Genomic DNA, 26,413 nt, shown 5'->3' with positions numbered 1-26,413 from the left:
ATCTTCATTGTTCCAACTGAAGCTATTTTATGAAGAACACCCTTTAAAGATTTTTAAATGGTCATGTATTATTAGTTCCCATTGACATTTTAGTACATGGATATTGTTGTGTTTTAAGCCATTTCCATTGTCATGTAACCTCTTAATGATTTGCAAAAATCATGTTGACAGTACCTTGAGGAATGGCAGCAGATCCTTGTTAGCTTCCTTGTCTTTTTCTTTCAGATTGAAGTCATAAAGAGCTTTGCAGAGAGGTGGAGGCTGAGGTAAATGATGGATAACCTGAACAAAATTGAGAGGGAAAATTCCACAAACTCCATTGATTTCCCCATAATACCAATTTTCATCCACTTGCCTACGGAGAAGGATGACGTCACCCTTTTTAAAGCTGAGGTCTCCTGGCTTCTGGCCTCCATACGTGTACAACGCTCTCGCACATGGCACCTGCAATGATCAGCAGCTTTAGCAAATGGGATTTGAGAGTTAGCAATGCAGAAAGCAACATCGCATGCCTGAGAGACTTAATATAAAAAAGCATCTACCTTTAAACTATTTTCCTAACGTCAAGTGAAACACCCTTCCTCCTCAAGCCCTCAAACTCTCCAGCTAAGGACAGTCCCCGTTCCATCAATGCAGAACGAAGCATGATTGACTCTGGCTGCAAGTGCTTACAAGTAGTGAGAAATGTGTAGTGTAATAGCTGGTCAAAGTGTATATAACAAGCCTTTTGATTAAAATAAAAGCATGAAATGTGGGCTCTCATTCTACACTTGGAACCTTCGACATTGAACAAAGTTATGGTGGTGGAGCAGCAGCAGCTCTCAGAAAAATCCAAGTTAGAATTTTAAAGCTTTGATTGAGTCTTCACAGAAGATTTCTAACCTGTAGCACTCTTAATAAGGTAGAAGATGAATTGTTGATTCCTGAAGAAGGGCTTATGCCCGAAACGTCGATTCTCCTGTTCCTTGGATGCTGCCTGACCTGCTGCGCTTTTCCAGCAACACATTTTCTGAATTGTAGCAATATTAGGAATACATATTTGAGGCACTGGTCTCCCTTGGCAAGCTATGGCTTAAATAAATCACCAACTTAGTGGTTATACTATATCTGCACGATATCTCTGAACATTGGCTCAGTGGTTAGTATTGCTGCTTCACAGTGCCAGGGACCTGGGTTCGATTCCAGCCTTGGGCAACTGTCATTGAAAAGTTTGCACATTCTCCCTGTGTCTACATGGGTTTCCTCCGGTTTCCTCCCACAATCCAAAGATGTGCAGGTTAGGTGAATTGGCCATGCTAAATTGCCCATAGTGTTCAGGGATGTGTCGTCAAGGGTAAATGGTAATAGAGTAGGAGAATGGGCCTGGGTGGTTACTCTTTGGAGGGTCAGTGTGGACTTGTTGGGCCAAATGGCCTGTTTCCACACTGCAGGGATTCTATGATTGCAGGTGAAGTCCTATAATTGCAAAGCAGAATTCTCCTCCACATGCAGAGAACATGCAGCGAAAGCATGGAATTAGAGTTCAAAATAAACATGAAGATTTGGAGGTGCTATTAGTTACCATTTCTTGAGGGCAATTTCCCTGAAAATCTACACAAGTGATTGACGATTTCTAATGTAAAGTATATCCAATGCATTGTGCATTTCCAGGGTCATTTGTGCATTTTATCAGTTTGAAAACTGTCCTCACCCATCACACTGGCTATGTTGCTGAACTAATGGATAACTATTTTAAGTTTCAGGTAACCACATTTGATTGCAGTCATCCAAGGAACCTCTTAAAATTCTGCTGATTCTTTTAGGTGCAAGCGTTATAGAATACACCAAAACGTTTGATATTTTTAAAAACACGAAGAAACCAACCAAATTATCTGCAACTATTTCGTAAAAATTAAGTAATTCACAATGATTTAAGATCAGCTTTCTCACAAGTGTGTGTCGACAGTATAATTAAGATACTTCTTTAAAAATTAATTTTTCAAGTCTGGTTTGACTCTTCTTCCGAACGGTTCGGAAGAAGAATCATGCTGAATTCAAAATAGTAACATATACTGCCAGACCTGCTGGGTTTCTACAGCATTTTCTCTGTTTGTTTCAATTTTAAGCCCACCCATGCTACTGGCAAAAAGCAGCCAGGTCTTAATTACATCTTTGAAACCAATCTTTTTCTAATCATCCATAGCATGTAAGCCATGTAGGAAGAAGGTTGCTGAAGGTCAAGTCAATTGAACTCCAGGATATCTCTGCAGGAGTTCCATGGATAGTATCCCAGGCCTAACCATCTTCAGTTGCTTCATGAATGACCCTCTCTCCATCATAAGTTCTGAAGTTGGATGTTCACTGACAGATACATAATGTTCGACTCCATTCACAACTCAAGTACAGAAGCAGTCAATGCCAAAATGTAGCAAGACCTGGATAATATCCAGGCTTGGGCTGGAAAACGGCAAGTAATGGTGCTATGAGAATGCTAGGTAATGACAATCTCCATTAAAGAGACAATCTAATCACTAGAACTTGACATTCAATGGCATTACCATCACTGAATGTCAAGTTCAAGATCCGAGGGAGTTACCATTGACCAGAAACTGAATTGGACCATCAATAAATGCAGTAGCTACATAATCTCACAAAGGCTAGGAGTACTGTGGTGAGTAACTTACTTCCTGACTCCTCAAATCTACAAAGCACAAGCCAGGAGTATGATGGAGTATTCCCCACATACCTGGATGGGTGCCACTCCAACAACATGCAAGAAACTTGAACCCATCGAGGACAAAACAGCCCTTTTGATTGGCACTACATCCATAAGCATCCACTCCCTCCACCACTAATCTCAGTAGCAGGAGATAAATATATTTGCTGGTCAGTGTCTCACATGTCAGGAATAAAAGAATGACAAGAGTTAAATTAGGGCCAATCAAGGATTGGGGAAGTTGTGTGTGGAGTCAGAGGAGATAGGGGAAGCACTAAATAAATATTTTTTTCGACAGTGTTCACTATAGAAAATGAAAATGTTGGCGAGGAAGATACTTGCATCTAGACTAGAAGAGATTGAGGTTCACAAGGAAGAGGTATTAGAAATACTGCAGAGTGTGAAAATAGACAAGTCCCCTGGGCCGGATGGGATCTATCCTAGGATCCTCTGGGAAGCAAGGGAAGAGATTGCCGAGCCTTTGGCATTGATCTTCAAATCATCATTGTACACAGGAATATTGCCCGAGGACTGGAGGATAGCAAATGTGGTTCCCTTGTTCAAAAAGGTTAGTAGAGACAACCCTGGTAATTACAGATCAGTGAGTCTCACTTCTGTTGTTGGTAAAGTGTTGGAAAAGGTTGTAAGAGATAGGATTTATAACCATCTAGAAAAGAATAATCTGATCAGGGACAGTCAGCACGGTTTTGTGAAGGGTAGGTCGTGCGTAATGAATCTTGAGTTTTTTGACAAAGTGACCAAACAGGTAGATGAGAGTAAACCGGTTGATGTGGTGTATATGGATTTCAGCAAGGCGTTCGATAAGGTTCCCCACAGTCAGCTATTATACAAAATGCGGAGGAATGGGATTGTGGGAGACATAGCAGTTTGGATCAGTAATTGGCTTGCTGAAAGAAAACAGAGGGTTGTAGTTGATGGAACATCTTCATCTTGGTGTCCAGTTACTAGCGGCGTACCGCAAGGGTCGGTGTTGGGTCCACTGCTGTTTGTCATTTTTATAAATGACCTGGATGAGGGCTTAGAAGGGTGGGTTAGTAAATTTGCGGAAGACACTAAGGCCGGTGGAGTTGTGGATAGTGATGAAGGATGTAGTAGGTTGTAGAGAGACATAGATAGGATGCAGACCTGGGCTGAGGGATGGCAAATGGAGTTTAATGTGGACAAGTATGAGGTGATACACTTCTGCCGGAGTAATCGGAATGCAAAGTACTGGGCTAATGGTAGGATTCTTGGGAGTGCAGATGAGCAGAGAGATCTCGGTGTCCATGTACACAGATCCCTGAAAGTTGCCACCCAGATTGACAGGGTTGTTAAGAAGGCATACAGTGTTTTAGCTTTTATTAATAGAGGGATTGAGTTCCGGAACCAGGAGGTTATGCTGCAGCTGTACAAAGCTCTGGTACGGCCACACTTGGAGTATTGTGTACAGTTCTGGTCACCACATTATAAAGAGGATGTGGAAGCTTTGGAAAGGGTGCAGAGGACTTTTACTAGGATGTTGCCTGGTAGGAAGGAATGTCTTACGAGGAAAGGCTGAGGGCCTTGAGGCTGTTCTCATTAGAGAGAAGGTTGAAAGGTGACTTAATAGAGACATACAAGATAATCAGAGGGTTAGATAGGGTGAACAGGGAGAGCCTTTTTCCAAGTATGGGGACGGCAAACACAAGGGGACACAATTTTAAAGTGAGGGGAGATAGGTATAAGACAGATGTCAGAGGGCAGTAAGGGTATGGAATGCTTTGCCTGCATCAGTAGTAGATTCACCAAGTTCAAGTGCATTTAAGTAGTCATTGGACAGGCATGTGGACGTACATGGAATAGTGTAGGTGGGATGGGCTTCAGATTAGTATGACAGGGCGGAGCAATGTCGAGGGCCGAAGGGCCTGTACTGCGCTGTAATGTTCTATATTCTATGTCAAACAGATACCTTCCTGAGTTACTTTGCTTATAGACGGAGGAGTTGTCACTGCTCAAGGCACTGAAGACAATAAGATCACAGATCAGGTCATGCTGTGAAAATTAAGCCTGTACACAGATCTGATGTATGTTCAGACATGTCACTGTGACCCAAATTCCACCAGCTGTCGCCTTACGCACTCTTGAGGACAGCTGTGTCTGCTTCTTTCACATTCCCCAGTCACAATTACTTCATTGCTCCTCACACTGACAGAAAAAAATAACTAGTAAGATTATATTCTACAGCTCAATGCTTTGCTAATCAATACTGAGCAGTTAGGAATGATAAAGTTCTCTGATAGAACTGAATAAATGCTATACTACTACAATCCTTCATAACACTGAAAACTCCCAATACAAAGAGAAAATCCCACTTCCAACACAATCTGTCTTAGAACTGAAATTACAGGTATCATCAGCACAAATTCAAAAGGGTGTCCCTCTTTTAATGTGCTAACAAACATGATTGAATCAGGTGGTAAATCATAGAATAAATAAAAGCATTACCAGAAGAGAATCCTGTAGGACATGCCCCCTCCCATTTGTAACTGCTCCCAAATGTTGCAGAGCTGGAAAAGATGAGAGAAATGGGAAGAACAAGGCCATGGATGGATTTGAAAACAATGTTAAGAATTTTAAAATTGAGGCATCACTTAATCCAGAGCCTGAATTGGTCAGTGAGTCTAGAGTGAATAGACTTACTGTAAATTAGGTCTTGAGCAGCAATAATTTGGATGACCACAAACTTATCGAGGATGGAATAAGGCAGTTTGACCTGGAGTTTAATGGTGTGGTCAAGTTTAGAAGTAAATAAGCCATGTATGAGTGTTTCAGTGGCAGTTGAGCTGTGAAGCTAGTATAGTCAGTTGGTGTTACTGAGGTAAAAATAGGTCATTTTAGTGATGGTGAAGACAGGTAGTCAGAAGCTTATCTTAGAGTTATATATATCTTCAAAAGATAAATATAGTCTAGTTAGCTTCAGAAAATAAGTGAAATGAGAGATTTGGAGGTTTAGGAATGGGTTTGTTGCAGGAATCAAAGATAATGACTTCAATCCTCAAAATATTTAATTGGAAAATAAATTCTGCCCATCCATTAATGGATGCGAGATATACCATCTGTTAAAGGCGAAAGAAAGTTTGAAAAGAAACAGTGGTCAACGAGAGCTGGGTACTGTCACAGTACATGTGGAAACTGCTGTAGTGTTTTCAGATGATGTTGCAGCATATAACATAGGAGGGATCATAGATAAATCCTTTGAGGACACCAGAGATAATGATAGGAAAACATAAAGAGGTACCATTGCCAATGTTACAATGAGATAAACAGAGCAAGGTATGTGCATTCAATTCCAAGTGGACCATGGTGGAGAAGCATTGGAGCAGAATGGTGTAGTCAAATCATGTCAAGTGCTGCAGATAGGTCAAACAATGTCAAATCCAGTTTGATCCTTACATTAAGCCCTGGAAGAAATGTAATGAAAGCTTCTAAACATCAATCCATTGTTATATACTTCACATTATTCAGATGCATTATTGTGTGAATTTAATATGATCCACTGCTCTGAGGAGTAAAATAGCCTCTGTTCCTTAAGTTTATCTTTCTCTGATGTGCTATGCTTACAGATTATTGTTAATTTTTGTTTCCCACTCCAAATGCTTCCTTGTCTCTCCTCACGACAGGAACACCTGCAGGCATGTAGTTCTCACACTCACTCAATGGAATGTCCACTTTCTACGTCGAAGCTTAATTGCTGACTGTTGGAAGGCTAATAAAGTCCATGAAACCACCCAGCTTAGCTGTATTGCAGCTCCATTAGAAAATCACACGTGCACATGTGCAACCTAAATCACTGGAAGTGATCTGGAACAGGAATCATGCATGATTTTCATCCTTGCCATCTGAAGGGCACTCAGATGTTCAGTGCCAAGGTCCTTGGAAGCACTTTGACTCTGATTAGGTACCCAGTGCAATCCAGCAATTGTACTTTGCTGATGTTCACAACTCAGTTCTGTGTTAACCAAACTTATTGGAATTACATTGGGCACTGGTGCCACAGCATTCCGGATCTAACTACTTGCTTTGCTGTACTCTGAAATAGACTACTTACTGTTCATTATCTGGCACAGGTCATCACATATATATCTTGGTGTCATAGAGCAGAGGACCAACTCCTTCAGTCCAATTTGTCCATACCAATCTGACCTGGTCCCATTTGGTCTATATCCCTTCAAACCCTTCCTATTCGTATACCCATCCGGATGCCTTTTAAATGTTATAATCGTAGCAGCCTCTACCACCTCCCCTGGGAGCTCATTCTATACATGCACCACTCTGAAAAAATAACTCCTCAGGTCCTTTTAAAATATTTCCCCTTTCACTTTAAGCCTGTGCCCGCTAGTTTTGGATTTGCCCGCCCTAGTAAGTAGATCTTGGCAATCACCTTATCGATGCTCCTCATGATCTTTTCAACCTCTATAACGTCACCCCTCAACTGCCAGGGAAAAGAAGCCCCAGCCTATTCAGCCTCTCTCTATGACTCAAACCCTCCTGTCCCAGCAACATCCGTGTAAATCCTTTCTCCACCCTCTCAAGTTTAATCACATCGTTCCAATAGAAGGGTGAACAGAATTGTAAGTAGTATTGTAAAAGTGACCTCACCAACATGCTTTACAGCCGCAACATGATGTCCCAACTCCTATACTCAATGTTCTGACCAATGAAGGCATGCATGCCAAATGTTTCCTTCATTACCCTGCTTACCTGCAACTCCACTTTCAAAGAACTATGCACTTGCACCCCTAGGTCTCATTGTTCAACATTCAATGTTGTGCATCATAACTGGAAACCACTGGCTAACAACCCTTCTTGGCTTCCTGAAAGCATCACTCCAGCATGCATCTGGGGGCTGAAAACTACTCACACGCTGTTTGAAACCACTATTACTCCACAATGACCTACTCAAGCCACCTACTGCCACCTTCCATCATGGTTCCCAAATGGAGCAAGATCGCCCAAGGGAGTGGGAAACACGGGCAGTCACTACCAAGTTTCTTGTGACAGGTTCCATCTATCAAACGGTAGGCTTTGGACTATGGTAGGAGTAGGCCTCATTAAGTATGTTCTCAATGGCTAACATCCAGTCCTGGACCAAAAACAGGAACCCCTGGAGAAACTCAGCAGGTCTGGCAGCATCTGTGGAGAGAAAGCAAAGGTAAATATGGAAAATGTTCAGCCTGGAGTCTGGGTACTAGAGGTTTGCCAGAAGGATCTGTTTTGAGACCACTGCTGTTTGTCATTTTTATAAATGACTTAGACTCAGGCTTGGGGGATGGGTTAGTAAGTTTGCAGATGACACTAAACTCGGTGGAGTAGTGGACAGTTTGGACGAATGTTACAGGTTGCAGGGAGTCTTGGATAAACTGCAGAATTAGGCTGAGAGGTGGCAAATGGAGTTCAATGCAGATAAATGTGAGATGATTCACTTTGGGAAAAATAACAGGAAGGCAGAATACTGGGTCAATGGAAAGATTCTTGATAGTGTGGGTGTGCAGAGGGATCTTGGAGTCCATGTACATACATCCCTGAAAGTTGCCACCCAGGTTGATAGTGCTGTTAAGAAGGCACACAGTGTGTTAGGTTTTATCGGTAGCTCTGGAGTTCTGGAGCTGTAACATCCAGCTGTAGACAGCGAAAGTCTTTTTCCTAGAATGATGACATCAGCTTGTACAAGGGGGGCATAGCTACAAATTGAGGGGTGATAGATTTAAGACAGATGTCAGAGACAGATTCTTTACTCAGAGAGTGGTAAGGGTGTGAAATGCCCTACTTGCTAATGTAGTTAACTCAGTCACATTAGGGAGATTTAAACAATCCTTGGATAAGCACATGGATGATGATGGGATAGTGTGTGTGTGTGTGTGTGGGGGGGAGATGGGCTTAGATTAGTTCACAGGTTGGCACAACATCAAGGGCCAAAGGGCCTGTTCTGCACTGTAATGTTCTAAGTAACATTTCAGGTGCAGTGACCCTTCCTCAGAACTCCACTGCAAGGTTGTCAGTACAAAACCTTTAATTTTGTTTGGAGAGACACAGACAATGCTTAAGAGGTACATCCCTTCCACTAAAATTAATTGATCGACAAATCACCTAAACTCAGCTTATGTACAGCCTATAGCTTAGCTTTGGGACTGGATTCAATAAATAAACATATAATGAAAAGCACTAATTAATGGGTTCAAGTCCTACTTGCTCCAGAAGTGTGTCTTAATGTTTCTAAGCATCTTCTGAACTTGAGTGCCAATCTGTTAAACTAGCTGGATTTCTAACAGCTCTTTGTTGAATGGTGTCATTTTTCTGACTGGTTTGTTAGCACATCTGTCACACCCGAGAGGAAGTGGCAAGTCGAATACTTTCACGATGACTTGATGTCTGATGAAAGGCCATTATTTAAGAGCTGGAATGAGGAGAAGACCCAAAGGCGTCGTTGGAATAATTTGCGTCATCTGCTGGTTTTGAAAAGTAATTTAAAACTATTTTTAAAGAATTGATACAGGATCTAAAACAGATATTATTTCCCATTTAAAATAGAAACACGTGAAACAACTGAGAGATTAGGAAAAGCATCCTTTCCAAAAAGTATTTACTAAGGTTTCTGACAATCTTAGCTTTGTTTGGTCCTCCACAGAAGTGTTACAACATGTACACTCTTCATGATGAAAAATATTCTGTTTCTATGTTTGAAATGTATCTAACTATATTACCTCATTGTCTGTGTCTCTACTGAGAGTATTGTGTTCTGTTCTGTTCTTTTAATGCTAGAGTTTGTAAACTCTCTCACTCCCACTCCTTGGACTTTTCTGCAGTCCTAGACTCAGACTTCCTATTCATGTAAATTTACTTTCATATCAACATCCCAGAGGTTAACATTGACCAGAAACTGAATTGACCATCCATTCAGTGGCTATAAGAGCATGCCACAAGCTGGCAATTGTGTAGTGAGTAACTCTCCACCATCTTCAAGGAATATGTCAAGAGAGTGTAATGAAATATTTCCCATTTTCCCCGGATGTTGAAACACCAACAGTTGTCAAGAAGGTGGATTACATCAATTGCAAAGCACTGCACTTGATTGGTTCGCCATTAACCATCTTCAACATCCACTTCTTTCACCATGTCACACAACAATGATGGTGTGTACCATCCACAAGATGCACTGCAGAATGTACCAAGGCTCTTTGCGTACTTTCCAAATTGGTGATCTCTACCATATAGAAGGGCAAGGGTAATCTATGTATGGTAGCACTGCTACCTGTAAGCTTCCCGACAAATCAAACAATGGATCTGTCATTGTGACAAATCTTGGAGCTTTCTTCTTAACCGTACTGTGGATGTACCTAAATCACATTGCCACATTCAAGAAAGCAACTTACCATTATCTCCACTCAGCGGTTAGGGATGGGCAATAAATGCTGACCTAACCATGATGCCAAATTCCAAAAAAAGCAATTCTCTCTATCCAGTTATTCCATGCAATGAAGGAACAGCAATGTAGTTCTAAGTTAGATTGCAGTAGAATTTGAAAATGTGATGATCCTGTGTGTCTTCTGGCCTTGTCCTAGGTAGCACTTGTTGTAGGTTTGGAAGGTCCAGTCAAAAGGAGCCTTAATAGGTTGTTGCACTGCAGTCTGGAGATGGTACACACCGCAGCCACTGTGCATCAATGGCAGAGGAAGGGAATGTTCATTTTGATGATTGAGGTGTCAATCAAATGGAATGCTTTTTCTCAGACTATTGAGCCTCTTGAGTATTGGAGCTAGACTCAATGATAAAAGTGGACAGCATTTCATCATATTTCTGACTTGTGCTTTGTAGATGGTTGTCAGCCTTTGCAAAGTCACGAGGTGTCTGTCTATGAGCTCACCCATCTTCCATACCTTTGTAATCTCTGTCCCTCCAAGATATCTGTGCTCATCTAATTCTGCTCCCCGACTTGTCCTCAGTTTTAATTTCATCACCTATGGTGGCCAGGTACCTTTCACGTGCCCAGGCTCCAAGATTGAGAAAACATCCCCTCCACTGTCTCTCTCTACCTCACTTTCCCATTTTAGGGCACTCCTAACCTCTGAGTAAGCTTTTGGCCATCTTGCTTAATATCTTCTTAAGTGGCTCATTGTAGAACAAAGTGTGACAATGCTCCTGTGAAGCACATGGGGTTGTTTCACTTAGGTAAAGGTGCTACACAAATATAAGTTATTTTTGCTGTTGCAATGGTGGGACTTCAGATGGAAGCCAAAATGGATAATCAACTTTACTCCTTTGGCTGAAGGTGGGTGCAAACACTTCATTCATTTACCTTCATAAATTGGGCTGTTCCCATCGTTGAAGCTGGAACCTCATCTTTTTCTGAATGGTTTTTTTGATTGCTTAAATTAGATTCCCTACAGTGTGGAAACAGGCCCTTCGGTCCAACCAGTCCACACCGACCCTCCGAAGAGTAACCCACCCAGACCCATTTCCCTCTGACTAATGCACCTAACACAGCCAATTCACCTGACCTGCACATCTTTGTGACTGTGGGAGGAAACTGGAGCACCCAGAGGAAACCCACGCAGACATGGGGAGAATGTGCAAACTCCACACAGACAGTCGCCCAAGGCTGGAATTGAACCTGGGACCCTGGTGCTGTGAGGCAGCAGTGCTAACCACTGAACCACCGTGCCACCCTATTGTATTGTTTTATTTTTCACCATGAGGCATAGCTGTAAAACTTAGATAGCGATATGCCAAGATGTGCAGGTCAGGTGAATTGGCTGTGTTAGGTGCATTAGTCAGAGGGAAATGGGTCTGGGTGGGTTACTCTTCGGAGGGTCGGTGTGGACTGGTTGGACCGAAGGGCCTGTTTCCACACTGTAGGGAATCTAATTTAAGCAATCAAAAAAACCATTCAGAAAAAGATGAGGTTCCAGCTTCAACGATGGGAACAGCCCAATTTATGAAGGTAAATGAATGAAGTGTTTGCACCCACCTTCAGCCAAAGGAGTAAAGTTGATTATCCATTTTGGCTTCCATCTGAAGTCCCATCTGAAGTGTGGGGGATGCCTCAAGTTTATTTATAACATGTTGCTGTTTTGTAGCTTCATCAGGTTGACACTTCATTTTCAGATAAACTTGGTTCTGCTTTTGGTCTGCTCTTCTGCATTTTTTATTATGCCAAGAGTAATCAATTGGCTTGGTGTAATTGCATAATGAAATATTTACAGATTGGGATTGATTACAATTCTATTATTGATGTTGGCCCACAGTGTCTGATGGATGCTCAGTTTTAAGCTGATAGAGTTACTCTGAATACATTCCATTTAACACTGACACTGCCATACAATACATTGGAGGCTGCCACATGTGTGAGGACAGTGAAGTAACTCTGCAGAGGCTGGTATCCCATCACCAAATCACCCTTTAATTTTACATGGATAATCCTTGACTTTAGTACTGGCTCATACAGAATCAGGCCCCAGAATGTCAGTATCTCTGACACTCACCCTTTTTATCTGTCAGCCAGGGCTCCTGGATTGGACCAGTTATAATCAGGGAACTCGTATTCTATGAGTTCCAGCTAGCTGACCTTATTACAATCATTAAAGATAGGACCTTTTACCTTACGTGTATTTAATTAACTTCATTCAGATTCACAAATTGACAGGGTATGATTTGAGCTCTTTTCTCTGGAATATTAGTCCAGGTTTTTAGCTTTCCAGTCCAGTAACATGACCACTACACCACCATTCCTGTAGTCTTAGAACAAGATTCATCTCACTAGTACTTAATGTTTGGAAGCAAACAAGTTAATTTAAAAGCTAACTGTTGTAACTATGATTGTGAGGTAAAAACAATGACTGCAGATGCTGGAAACCAGAATCTGGATCAGTGGTGCTGGAAGAGCACAGTAGTTCAGGCAGCATCTAAGCAGCTTTGAAATTGACGTTTCGGGCAAAAGCCCTTCATCAGGAATAAAGGCTTTTGCCCAAAACGTCGATTTCGAAGCTCCAGCAACTATGACTATGCTTTGTGTTTGACATGATTATTATAATACTGACTTCAACAGGACTTTCTTAATGCTGAACATACATGTAACAGGACTGAATATCTTAATAAAACAAATAACTACGGAAGTTTGAGATCTGAAACAAACAAAAACAGAAATACCTTCATGTTCATTGTATCATAAAATGATCAATTGCTCTAGTATTAATTACAACATGAAGATCACAGTAATAACTGTGTACGCCAGGCAGTGAATCATGGTTGATGGTTGGAATGTTGAGTTGTACATTTTAAATTGGGCTACTGCCATGAAATTGATAATGTCTGCAACATGTCTGACTATTAAAGAGCTGGCTGTGTGGACAGAACAAAGCTGATTGTGTTCATGACAGAGCTAACAGTCCAAATATCAACTGTGTCAAATGATCAACTTTTAAAAATCGATTCTCATGAGGTGAGCATTACTGGGGAAGCCAGCTTGTATTAACCATTGCTGGAGGCTCTTAAAAGATGGTAGTAGAGTTTTTTTTTTATATATCTGAGTGGTTTTCTTGTCCACTTCACAGTGTAGTTGAGAATTATCCACACTAGTTTGGAACTGGAGAGTTAACAATCTTTCCAATATTGCCCATGTATAAAACAGGATGAATTATGAAAATAATTAGCTTGATGTTTTTACTCTCACACACCCTGTTAATAGTGTAATTTCAGCATATGAATAGTAGACTGAATGGCCTCGTTCAGCTACGTTTCACTTTATGATTCAAATTTCAATTAGTTGGTTAATATTTTTATTAGAGCTGAAAATGTGTTGCTGGAAAAGTGCAGCAGGTCAGGCAGCATCCAAGGAACAGGAGAATCGACGTTTCGGGCATAAGCCCTTCTTCAGGAATCGAAACGTTGATTCTCCTGTTCCTTGGATGCTGCCTGACCTGCTGCGCTTTTCCAGCAACACATTTTCAGCTCTGATCTCCAGCATCTGCAGTCCTCACTTTCTCCTCTAATATTTTTATTAATGCTGATTCTGTCTATGTTTCCCTGAGTAGTATTTGCCTTAGAAATCAATTTTAAATAAACCTATTCTGTCTTGTTGGAAGACTGTAGATTCTGAATTATTCACTGCATTACTTGCAACCATACTTCCAATGTCTTTCTTGGAAAAAGAAAGATAGGTACTGTTCTCTTGACCACAAGGTCCACTAATTGAATTCTGTGCTGCTCATGCTGCTGACAATGAAATCTTTATTCCTTCAGTCACGAAGCCACTTAATGTCTAAACAAGTTCTCAGATTGCCAGTAATGTAAAAGGTTATGTGGGTTAACTACTGTATATAGCTGCTTACTCCAGTTTGTTGTGTGCAGTGAAACTCTTGAGCTTTGTTAATTGTCTGTAAACTACATAACTGTATGAGGCTCTGTCACTAATTTGGGTACAAGTGTAGTTTCCAGAGACAGCCCTTGCTGAAATATTGCTATGTTAACTATTTTAAGAAACTCAACTCTCTGCAGCATCATTTTATTTTCAAATACTTTGAAGTTAGATTAATTTCTTTAAAAATCATTTAAGGCTGTTAGCAAGCCTACTGACCTGGATAGAATGCAACCTACATCATAATAGTTGATGTGAAGGTGGCAAATGAGACATTCTTGTTCAACCTAGGCGAAAGTGAGGACAGCAGATGCATAAACCACATCATCCGCTGACATTTCCGCTACCTACAAACAGACCCCACCACCAGAGATATATTTCCCTCCCCACCCCTACCCACTTTCCGCAAAGACTGTTCCCTCCGTGACTACCTGTTCAGGTCCACACCCCCAACAACCCACCCTTCCCTCTTTGCACCTTCCACTGCCACCGCAGGAACTGCAAAACCTACGCCCACACCTCCTCCCTCAACTGGACGCCTTCTCGCACAGTGCTCTGGGACATCCGCACCAATTAACCCCACTGTCCCATGGCCGAACATTTCAACTCCCCCTACCACTCTGCTGAGGACATGCAGGTCCTGGGCTTCTTGCTCCTCCACTCCCCCACCACCCGATGTCTGGAAGAAGAACGCCTCATCTTTCGCCTCAGAACACTTCAACCCCAGGGCATCAATGTGGACTTCACCAGTTTCTTCATTTCCCCTCCCCCCACCATACCCCAGTTCCAATCTGCCAGCTCAGCACCATCCTAATGACCTGTCCTACCTGCCAATCTTCTTACCCACCTATCCGCTCCACCCTCCTCTCCGACTATCACTTTCATCACCACTTCCATCCACCTATTCCACTCTTAGCTACCTTCTCCCCAGCCCCAGCCCTCTCCCATTTATCTCTCCACCCTGGAGGCTTACTGCCTCATTCCTGATGAAGGGCTTTTGCCCAAAACGTCAATTTTCCTACACCTCGGATGTTGATTGACCTGCTGTGCTTTTCCAGCACCACACTGATCTCGATTCTAGTCCAACCTGCCCGATTACTTCGAAATGGAGCTCAGTACATCCATTTCCAAGTATTACTGGTGCTTTAGCATTTTTCTTCCTATAAACAGGCAAAAGTAGTTTCAGAACTTAGCTGTAAAACGATGGGAAGGAGGGAGCATGTCACTTAGAAAGTGCCCTGCATGCATTAGGAACAGTTTCCCAAGATGCTAGCTTCCACTTCCTTGTGGGGTGCATGCCATATTTTAGGTTTTGCAGTCCCCCCAGTCTTACTACCGGTGAGCTGGATCTTACTAATGTGGATGAACGTGATGTTACCCTCTTCATTCTCAGCTTTAGAACACAGAAAATAGAATATAGAACAATACAGTGCAGAACAGGTCCTTCAGCCCTCGATGTTGCACTATTTTCAGCTTGTCCCCCTACACTATCCCATCATCATCCATGTGCTTATCCAAGGATTGTTTAAATCTCCCTAATGTGGCTGAGTTAACTACATTAGCAGGTAGGGCATTTCACACCCTTACCACTCTCTGAGTAAAGAATCTGCCCCTGACATCTGTCTTAAATCTATCACCCCTCAATTTGTAGCTATGCCCCCTTGTACAAGCTGATGTCATCATTCTAGGAAAAAGGCTTTCACTGTCTACCCTATCTAATCCTCTGATCATCTTGTACGTCTCTATTAAATCCCCTCTTAGCCTTCTCCTTTTTCCAATGAGAACAGACCCAAGTCTCTCAGCCTTTCCTCATAAGACCTTCCTTCCTGACCAGGCAACATCCTGGTAAATCTCCTCTGAGCCTTCTCCAATGCTTCCACATCCTTCCCGAAATATGGTGACCAGAACTGTACACAATATTCCAAGTGCGGCCGCACTAGCGTTTTGTATAGTTGCTGCCTGACCGGCTGTGCTTTTCCAGCAACACATTTTCAGCTCTGATCTCCTGCATCTGCAGTCCTCACTTTCTCCTAGCATGACATTACAGCTCAGGAACTCAATCCCTCTGCAGATCCACACTATCAAGAATCTTTCCATTGACCCAGTATTCTGCCTTCCTGTTATTCTTCCCAAAGTGAATCATCTCACATTTATCTGCATTGAACTCCATTTGCCACCTCTCAGCCTAATTCTGCAGTTTATCCAAGACTCCCTGCAACCTGTAACATTCGTCCAAACTGTCCACTACTCCACCGAGTTTAGTGTCATCTGCAAACTTACTAATCCATCCACCTATGCCTGTGTCTATGTCATTTATAAAAATGACAAACAGCAGTGGTCTCAAAACAGATCCTTCTGGCAAACCTCTAGTACCCGGACTCCAGGCTGAACATTTTCCATATTTACCTTTGCTTTCTCTCCACAGATGCTGCCAGACCTGCTGAGTTTCTCCAGGAGTTCCTGTTTTTGGTCCAGGACTGGATGTTAGCCATTGAGACTCCAGGCTAAATATTTTCCATCAACCACCACTCGCTGCCTTCTTTCAGAAAGCCAGTTTCGAATTCAAACTGCTAAATCACCCTCAAATTCATGCCTCTGCATTTTCTCCAACAGCCTACCATGTGGAACCTTATCAAAGGCTATACTGAAGTCCATGTATACCACGTCAACTGCCCTACCCTCATCTACATGCTTGGTTACCTTCTCTAAAAACTCAATGAGGTTTGAGAGACATGACCTGCCCTTGATGAAACTATGTTTCTTGCTTGCAACAATTTCTGTCAGAACCACTACTGGGCTTTGGCACTGAGATTATCAGCAGCTTCAGATGGCAGGGTTTCCTCCTACTAACACGTGTATTTATGGTGTGTGTCAGAGAGTGAGGAGAAGGGTGTTTAAACACTTTAGTAAGAAATCCTGCAAGACCACTGGAAACAGAGTTCAGAGGATTTCTTCTCAAGTGAATGTCTAGAATTCCCTATCCCAAAGAGTTGCGTTAGATTACTGAAAGTATTTAAAGAAGAGGCAGATCGATTTTTGGAATTTTGGAGAGTTGAGGGCTATAATGAGCTGGCATAAAAGAAGAGTTGAGCCCTGGGACAGATCTTCTAGAATGGCAGGAAAAGCTTGAGGACGAATGACCTACTCGCATTTCTTATGTCCTGGCCTCAACAGAGATTCAACAATGTTCAATCATAATTACCATCATTATATTCTGAGACAACAGTTATTTTAAAAAGTTCAAAGATGGGATGAGTGTATTTTTGCTTAGGCCAGCATTTATTGATCACCCCTAACTGATCCGGAGAAGGTGACTTCTTGAACTGCTACAGTCCTTGATACATTCACAATGCTGTTATGAAGGGAGTTCCAGAATTTTGATCCAGTAACAGTGAAGGAATGTTGATATAATCCCAAGTCAGGATGTTGTGAGACTTGAAGCAGAACTTGCAAGTGGTGGTGTTGCTCTGTATCTGCTGCTGTTTTTCTTCAAAGTGGAAAAGGTTCCATTGGTGAAATACAAAGCATATCTTGTATACTACTGCCACAATGCAGCAGTGAATATTTAATGCTTTCCACCTGTGATCTATATGAATGTTCCAACTTTCTACCCAAGACAGCACTAAGATGGCACACACGTTAAGCCATACATGCAGTACTGCATACAGTTGATGCACAGTCCATTCCATACTCTCAGAGATATTTGATAATGACATGGATCGATGGGCTGAAAAGCCTCCATCTGTGCTGTAATTGACTCCATGACCTGTGTGGTGACATTTGTCCATCGATATTGTTATTCAGAGACATTCCATGTTGAGATACATGAAATTCTAAAATATTGTCAGATTTATTCATGCATAGTAACTTTGCACACTCACCTTCAGAATGATGAGAGAAACATTAATTCCACTTCCAACCTGATATTGCTGAAACAGTATTATAACTAAGGTGTGAACACTATTTCAGCAATATCAAGTTCAAGGTGTCAGTTATGTCTGAGTTATCATTCTAAGGTGTTAATACTGCCTGTTAACATTGCACAGGCTGTAATCTCTGTACAGAGCTCAATCTGTGTGCTGTTACTGTATTGATTACCATATAAGTGATGATAATGTAGGAAGGAAATTTATCAACAACAATATTCTTGCCTGTGACTTTAACACCTGTTTATATAATCCTTGACAGAACCAGCGATTAAGTAACAAAAGAAGCTCATTACACACTACAATGTGGGTTCAGACCAAACCTACGCTGACAGCACATGAATGCCTTAATGTCTCATAATGTATTGCACAGACTGAGGTCTGATGACATCGCGTGCCTCTGCTGCCAGCATATCAAAAGCATTTGCACAAAAGCCCCCACACTGTGGGTTTTCAACACAAAATGCCTTTAATCTGACAATCTCCCTTTGATTGGTAATATTGTGAATTCAAAATATCAAAAGGAGGTAGTGTAAAAAGAGCCTCTTTACTATAAACTCTATTAAAGAAGTCCAACTGCAAATATTCAGGAATTAACCTGATTACCGTATCTCCTTAGAAAGAGTCCCTTTGTTGTAAATAATGTAAAAGTGGTTCAGTTACAATGACGGAATACAAAATGCCTATTGCTATAAATATTGAGCAAATATTTAATATAAGCTTCAGCTACTGTATATTATGATAGGAACACCATTTATATTATGCTGAAAAATCTTGCTCTTGTAAACAAAAACTACAAATGCTGGAAATATGAAACAAAAACAGAAATTACTGGGGAAACTCACCGGGTCTGGAAGCATCCGTGGAGAGAAAGCAGAGTTAACATTTCAAGTCCAGTGGCCCTTCTTCAGAACTGATAGTAGCTAGGAAAAGGTAGCATTCATGCTGATGACAAGGTGTAGAGGTAAAAGGAGTAAGCGGATAGGTAGAGATGATGCCCAGAGAGACAGAAAGGAAGTTAAGTGGACAAAGGATGGTTGATAGTAAGCCAAGAAAAGAAGCCCGAATACCTCTTTCTATATTCTTTACCTAACGCCCAACTCAGGCCTTTTCATAATACTCGAAGAAAGTGAGAACTACAGATGCTGGCGATCACAGTCGAGAATGTAGTGCTGGAAAAGCATAGTATTAGTTACTTTCAGCACAGCCAATCCATTTTCACCTACTCAGGGTTCCGATTATTACTTTTCTCCTTTTTCTGGCTTACTATCATTCCTTTTTCTGCCTAACTGTCTTTCTCTCTTGGCTGTCTGCTCATGTTTCCCTCTAAAATATCATTTTTTCCTAGCTATAATCAAGATAGACCAGATCTACAAGTTGAAGTTCTAAACTGGAGAAAGGCCTATTTTGATGGTATTAGGCAAGAACTTTCATAAGCTGTTTGGGAGCAGATGTTCGCAGGTAAAGGGACGGCTGGAAAATAGGAAGTCTTCAGAAATGAGATAATGAGAGTCCAGAGAAAGTATATTCCTGTTAGGGTGAAAGGAAAGGATGGTAGGTATAGAAAATGCTGGATGACTAAAGAAATTGAGGGTTAGGTTCAGAAAAAGAAGGAAGCATATGTCAGGTATAGACAGGATAGATCAAGTGAATCCTTAGAAGAGTACAAAGGCAGTAGGAGTATACTTAAGAGGGAAATCAGGAGGGCAAAAAGGGGAAATGAAATAGCTTTGGCAAACAGAGTTAAGGAGAATCCAAAAGGTTTTTACAAATACATTAAGAACAAAAGGGTAACTAGGGAGAGAAAGGGCCCTTCAAAGATCATCAAGGCGGCCTTTGTGTGGAGCCGCAGGAGATGGGGGAGATACTATGAGTATCTTGCATCAGCATTTACTGCAGAAAAGGATATGGAAGATATAGACTGTAGGGAAATAGATGGCGACATCTTGAAAAATGTCTACATTACATCAGAGGAAGTGCTGTCTGTCTTGAAAAGCAGAAAAGTGGATAAATCCTCAGGACGTAATCAGGTGTACCATAGAACTCTGCGGGAAGCTAGGGAAGTGATTGCTAGGCCTCTTGCTGAGATATTTGTATCATCGATAGTCACAGGTGAAGTGCCGAAAGACTGGAGGTTGGCTAACGTGGTGCTACTGTTTAAGAAGGGTGGTAAGGACAACCCAGGGAACTATAGACCAGTGAGCCTTACGTCGGTGGTGGGCAAGTTGTTGAAGGGAATCCTGAGGGACAGGATGTACATGTATTTGGAAAGGCAAGGACTGATTAAGGATAGTCAACATGGCTATGTGGTAAATCATGTATGTGGGAAATCATGTCTCGCAAATTTGATTGAGTTTCTTAAAGAAGTAACAAAGATGATTGATGAGGGCAGAGCTGTAGATGTGATCTATATGGACTTCAGTAAGGCATTCGACAAGTTCCCCATGGGAGACTGGTTAGCAAGGTTAGATCTCATGGAATACAGGGAGAACTAGCCATTTGGATACAGAACTGGCTCAAAAGGTAGAAGACAGAGGGTGGTGATGGGTTGTTTTTCAGACTGGAGGCCTGCAACCAGTGGAGTGCCACAAGGATCGGTGCGGAGTCCACTACTTTTCATCATTTACATAAATTATTTGGATGTGAGCATAAGATGTATAGTTAGTAAGTTTGCAGATGACACCAAAATTGGAACTGCAGTGGACAGCGAACAAGGTTACCTCAGATTACAACAGGGTCTTGATCAGATAGACCAATGGGCTGAGAAGTGGCAGATGGAGTTTAATTTAGATAAATGTGAAGTGCTGCATTTTCGGAAAGCAAATCTTAGCAGGATTTATACACTTAATGGTAAGGTCCGAGAGAGTGTTGTTGAACAAAGAGACCTTGGAGTATAGCTCCTTGAAAGTGGAGTCGCAGATAAATAGGATAGTGAAGGCAGCATTTGGTATGCTTTCCTTTATTGCTCAGAGTATTGAGTACAGAGGTTAGGAGGTCATGCTGCAGCTGTACAGGACATTGGTTAGGCCACTGTTGGAATATTGCATACATTCTAGTCTCCTGCCTATCAGAAAGGTATTATGAAACTTGAAAGTGTTCAGAAAGAGTTTACAAGGATGTTGCCAGGGTTGGAGGATTTGAGTTATAAGGAGAGGTTGAAACAGCTGGGGCTGGGGCTGTTTCCCTGGAGTGTCAGAGGCTGAGGGTGACCTTATAGAGGTTTATAAAAATCATAGGGGGTATGGATAGGATAAATAGACAAAGCCTTTTCCCTGGGGTCGGGGAGAACAGAACTAGAGGGCATAGGTTTAGGGTGAGAGGGGAAAGATATAAAAGAGACCTAAGGGGCAATTTTTTCATGCAGAGGGTGGTATGTGGATGGAATGAGCTGCCAGAGGAAGTGGTGGAGGCTGGTGCAATTGCAACATTTAAAAGGCATTTGGATGGGTATATGAATAGGAAGGGTTTGGAGGGATATGGGCCGGGTGCTGGCAGGTGGGACCAGATTGGGTTGGGATATCTGGTCGGCATGGACGAGTTGGACGGAAGCATCTGTTTCCATGTTGTACATCTCTATGACTCTATAATTTCTGAAGAAGTGTCACTGGGCTTGAAACATTAACTCTGTTTTCTCTCCGCAAATGCTGCCAGACTTGCTGAGTTTCTCCAGTAGTTTCTATTTTTGTTACAAATCTTCTAGTGCACTGGCATTATGAGGCTGAGTGCTCTGATCCTATTTCTATGCTCCAGCATCATGGATCCAATCCCTTGTTCCAAAACAGCTGAAAAAGGAAGCTCTTTGCAACTTTGAAATTGATGTCACTGTAAACAATTGATGTAACAATGGTGCAGGAAGGGTTTGAATTGATGGCAGGGCAGGGTAGCTGTACCTGTATTAAATTGGGAAGGAAAAAGTAGTAATGGATCCTTACAGCCGTTCACAAACAACCTTCACAGCTCAAAATGTGTTATGTTCCTTTCAACAATGGAATACATGAAGCCTGGGGTATTGTTAATCACAAGAAGCAGTGGAAATGATGGAATGAACCCAACTTATCTTTATTTGCTACATCTTTAATGCACAATGTAGTGAGGTCAATGACAAGCATCAACAATGCAAGGAAGGTGTTCTTTTTGGAAGCATGAGCACAATGGGTAGGTGCACTGTGGGTGTACAGGGAGTCAGTCAATAATCTGCTGTTGTCATAGTATTGTCAGCTTTAAAGAAAATATTTTGCACTTTACTGCAAGCAACCATCTACACTCAGAGAAACAGATGAATCCTCACAAGTCTATAAGCAGTGAAGTCCAGAAGCAGAGATACACATATTACAGAATCGCTTTATGAATTATAATGTCTGCATTAAGTTGATGGATATTGTAGTTAACACATTAAGCCTTTTGAGATTTCACAATAGCCAGAGATGAGAATAGTTTCAGTCATACAGTAGTAAATGTGTTTTCAGGTTTTTTTATTCCTGGAGAAGTTATGTACCCAATAATTAGCAAGGAACAGTTCAGACTTGAAATGCACTACCTATAGGGTGGTGAAACCTGAAAGGAAGGAAGACTAACTGGAGTGCTCTTTGAACATTCAATGTGCTGAATGGGATTCTTCTGCGCTGTACTACACCATGATTTTTTTCTTTCTCTAATATTGCACTGCTCTTTAGAAATCTAAGATTTGATATTCTACCTTGCTGCTCTCAGGTATATTCATGGTCATCAGAACACTGGCTTTGCAAACAAATGACTTAGGTACAGAAGTAGGCCTTTCAGTGGGTGACACCATTGGCTTTTCTTAAACTTGTCAGTATCTGAAGTAAGCACTTGGCTCTGACAGGGTAATGGGATTCTCAAATGATGGGAAATATACTGATAGACAATACACATATATCTGTATATGCATACCAACTCAAAGTTCCAAACAGCAAAAGTATCAGTTTGATAACATGCAGTTGATGTTTGGTGATGCATAGAGCAATATGCAACTCAATGTTTGTTCTCTGGTAGCAGTCTCAATGCTTCCATCCTTTGCTTTATTTGAGCCATCATGAAGAATCAGAAGGTAATTTCTTTTTTACAAGGCTACCCTTTACACATGGCTTCTGACACTATTCCACGCCACCTGAACACACAAGGGGAGTGCTGGTAAAATGAGAGCTCTATTGACACGAGCAACTTTGTGGAACAAAATCATTAGTCAAGAGCTCCATTGCCTTGATTGCTTAGTGGGAATTTTACAATACTCACTGGAGGGTGTCTCCAAATTCCTCGTGATCTGTTGTGTGCTACACAATCTGGTTCACACATGAGAAAACAGTCTTTGCCACTATTTAATGTCTGTGGGCATTGGGATGAGGAGGAAGAGGAGGACAAAAGTGGTGGAAGAGAAAGAGAAAGGGAAAGGGCATCTTGGAAGCCATCATTTTGATGGTCCATCTGTGAGCAGTTAATTAAACATAGATTCCTTTAAATATGCTGCCACTTTGCTGTTCCACTGATGCTTAGCAAAAAGCCCAAAATAAAATTTAGACAACAAAAAGAACAAAACAGCAACCCTTCTCATAATAAATGCAAAACTGGATTTTTCAACCAGGTGCATTTTCTTAGCCAGGTGAATGCCTTTGCCTGACACACTGTTCCTTCCAGAGTTTCCCCAATGGCACCAGCATAGCTGACTGTCAATGGGGGAGACTGCAGAATGCTCTGAGCAACTCTGGGCTTTGACAGTTCCATTGCTTTGGGCTGTTCCATCTCAAAATAGGAGGCAACAGTCTTGACAGCAGTGAGACTAAGAATACATCATCCTGCAGTAGGAGAGCAGCTTTGTGCATGATAAAGCTACAGTCACTTCCCAGAGGGGCACCTCAGCCATCCTCATAATCTGTATTGAAAAGCAAAACTTCCTGGAATATTATAAGACTCAGCAAGCCTTTTGTGCATTGGTATTAGCCCTTATTTCAAGAGATCGGAGTATAAGAGTCAGGAATTCTTACTGCAACTATACAAGGTGCTGCTGAGATAACATCAAGACTACTGGGAGCAGTTTTGGTCACTTTATTTAAAGGAAAGATATCATGAGAGGCAGTTCAAAAAAGGTTCACTGGAATGATCCGTGGTATGGAGGGATTATTCGATGAGCAAAAGTTAAACAGGTTGGAACTCTAGTCACTGGACTTATGATCTCATTGAAACAGATATAATTCTTAAGGGGCTTGACAGGGTAAATATGAGAGGTTGTTTCCCCTCACTGGGGAGTCTAAGATCAGAGGACATAGTCTCAGAATAAACAGGCAATTTAAAAGGGTTGTGAGTCTTTGGAGCTCCGTGCCACAGAGAACTGTGGAGGCAGAGTGCTTGTGTATATTTAAGGCTGAGATAGATAGATTCTTGATCAGTAAGGGAACGAAGGGCTATAGGGAAAGGAAAATGGCCGTGAAGAATGTCAGATCAGCCATGATCCCACTGAGGCCAAATAGCTGCTTCTGTTCCTATTTCATTTGGTCTTATTATCTGGAACCACAATTCTGCTTAACAATAAGCAGGCCTTGCAATAGCAATCAGCATGGCTTCAGTCTTAGCCCTCTGCAGCAGAAGTCAGTTAGGGGTGGGGTACATTGAGCAGTGTATGAGGTTAGTAGGGATAAGGTGACAATTGAAGCTACATTTACTAACATTTACCTGTTAAGTCCTTCTTGGACATGATGGCTAAACACTTTCAGTTGAGTTTTCGGGTTTCTAAGTATCATTCCCTTTCTTCCCTGCCCCTTGAAAGGCATCACCTTTCTCATATCCTTCTCAGCATTCAAGTTTTGATGCCTTTGGTGCTGCATTAAGAGAATCTGGGAGGGGTCTCAGGCCAACTGATGCTCCTCTTGTGCCTTCTCCAAGATATTTCTGAAAACGGTTCTCACAGCTGCTACTACTTCTTTACAAAGTACACATTTGAATATTGTTGAAAAAAAAGACAAATTTTGTCAAAGCATTTCATATTGCACTGCTCTTGACAATTACAGAAAATACCAAAGTAAAAAAAAAACATTTATACTATATGAGAGAATAGCTGATTGGTTGGAAGTGGTCTATGATTGGTTAGAGGCGTTACCATGGGCATTGCATCAGTTAATAATGACTGATACCTAACTAATAAGCTAAATTTTAAACTAGGCAGACTAACTCTGATTAGTCAAGATTTTGATCTGAGAATTGAACCAGACAATGTCTGTCATGTTATTTGCTAAATTGAAACAGACACAGGGTATATGTATGTTATTTTTGTATGTAAAAACAAGGCCCTGTGTTGTATAATTGTGCCTTCCACTACAGGGTCATCTGACAATCCTAAATTGGCTGTCAGCAGAGCTCTTCATACACTCAAGATTATTTAACAAATATGTAATTGCAGCATCATATCTAATGTTCCATATGCGTGTCATGCATTTTGCAAATACTAGCCAGTTGGGTATGATCAGTATGTTGCTTCTTGCTAAGAGCTGAAAAGCTATACTGTTTGAGACAATTTGCCAGAGTTTGGGATGAATGGCATATGTACCTAGCATCACATAGGCACTGAAATTCATATACCACATAACTTATTTGCATGACAAGCTGATCATCTTGACATTTGATGGTAGTATCCCATTAATGGCAAGCACCATTCATGTTGCAAAGGCTTTATGTGTTACTTAAATTTTGAGCTCACTTACTCTTCCAGGGCACTTTCTACAACCAAAAGTGAACTGTTCATGAGTTTACACTTTATACAGCAAGAATGATGTGTTTAGGACAGCCATTGCACAGCTGACAGCCTTTTCGCAGTTCATTTCTCACAGCAATGCCTTCACTGATCAAAATCAGGGTGACTAGTTTCAGCGACTGGTGCATGAAGATATTCAGGTTTTGTTTAAGATTCTCCCCCTGCCCCCACCCCAATTTATCATTATTTAAATAATAATCTGATTTCCTCTCTTTGCTACCAAGTGGATAACGTCACATTTATCTATATCAGAATTCAAATGTGAGATTATGCATTTTGGCAGGAAGAATAGAGGAGCTGAATATTATTTTAAGAAACTACTACAGAAAGCCCTAGAACAGAACAATTTCAGAGTCCTTGCTCCACCTTATCAATTTTGATAGGAACAGATTCAAAGACCTCTATTAGATTTATCAAACATGGTTCCCTCTTCATAAATCTATGTTAACTCTGCTTCATCAATTTTCTAAATATACAGCAATTACATCCTTTGTAATAAATTCCAGTATTTTCCAGTTTCTACTGATCTCAGGCTAACTGAGATTTTCTCTCCCCCTCCTTTCTTAAAAAGTGGAGTTACATCTGGAAAATTCCAAACTGCAGGCAGCATTGAATTAATTGGAATTTGAATTAATAGAATTTTA

At 41.4% G+C, this 26,413-nt stretch overlaps 1 protein-coding gene across 3 annotated transcripts in view; it reads right to left on the bottom strand.

The window, feature by feature from the left end:
- LOC122556519 (E3 ubiquitin-protein ligase SH3RF1-like) overlaps positions 1–26,413 on the bottom strand; it is a 75,051-nt gene that overhangs the window by 35,610 nt on the left and 13,028 nt on the right. For all 3 annotated transcript variants that reach the window (XM_087995205.1, XM_087995204.1, XM_087995203.1), the window contains one exon: positions 175–444. In XM_087995205.1, the coding sequence (XP_087851331.1) occupies positions 175–444 (270 nt within the window). The remainder of the gene's footprint in view (positions 1–174; positions 445–26,413) is intronic.

The sequence above is a fragment of the Chiloscyllium plagiosum genome, unplaced genomic scaffold (genome assembly GCF_037043375.1).
Source record: "Chiloscyllium plagiosum isolate Xiang-an unplaced genomic scaffold, Cpla_swu_hap1 HiC_scaffold_16, whole genome shotgun sequence".
Lineage (NCBI taxonomy): Eukaryota > Metazoa > Chordata > Chondrichthyes > Orectolobiformes > Hemiscylliidae > Chiloscyllium > Chiloscyllium plagiosum.
The sequence above is the reverse complement of the archived record's forward strand: the minus strand, read 5'-3'. Positions and strand labels throughout refer to the sequence as shown.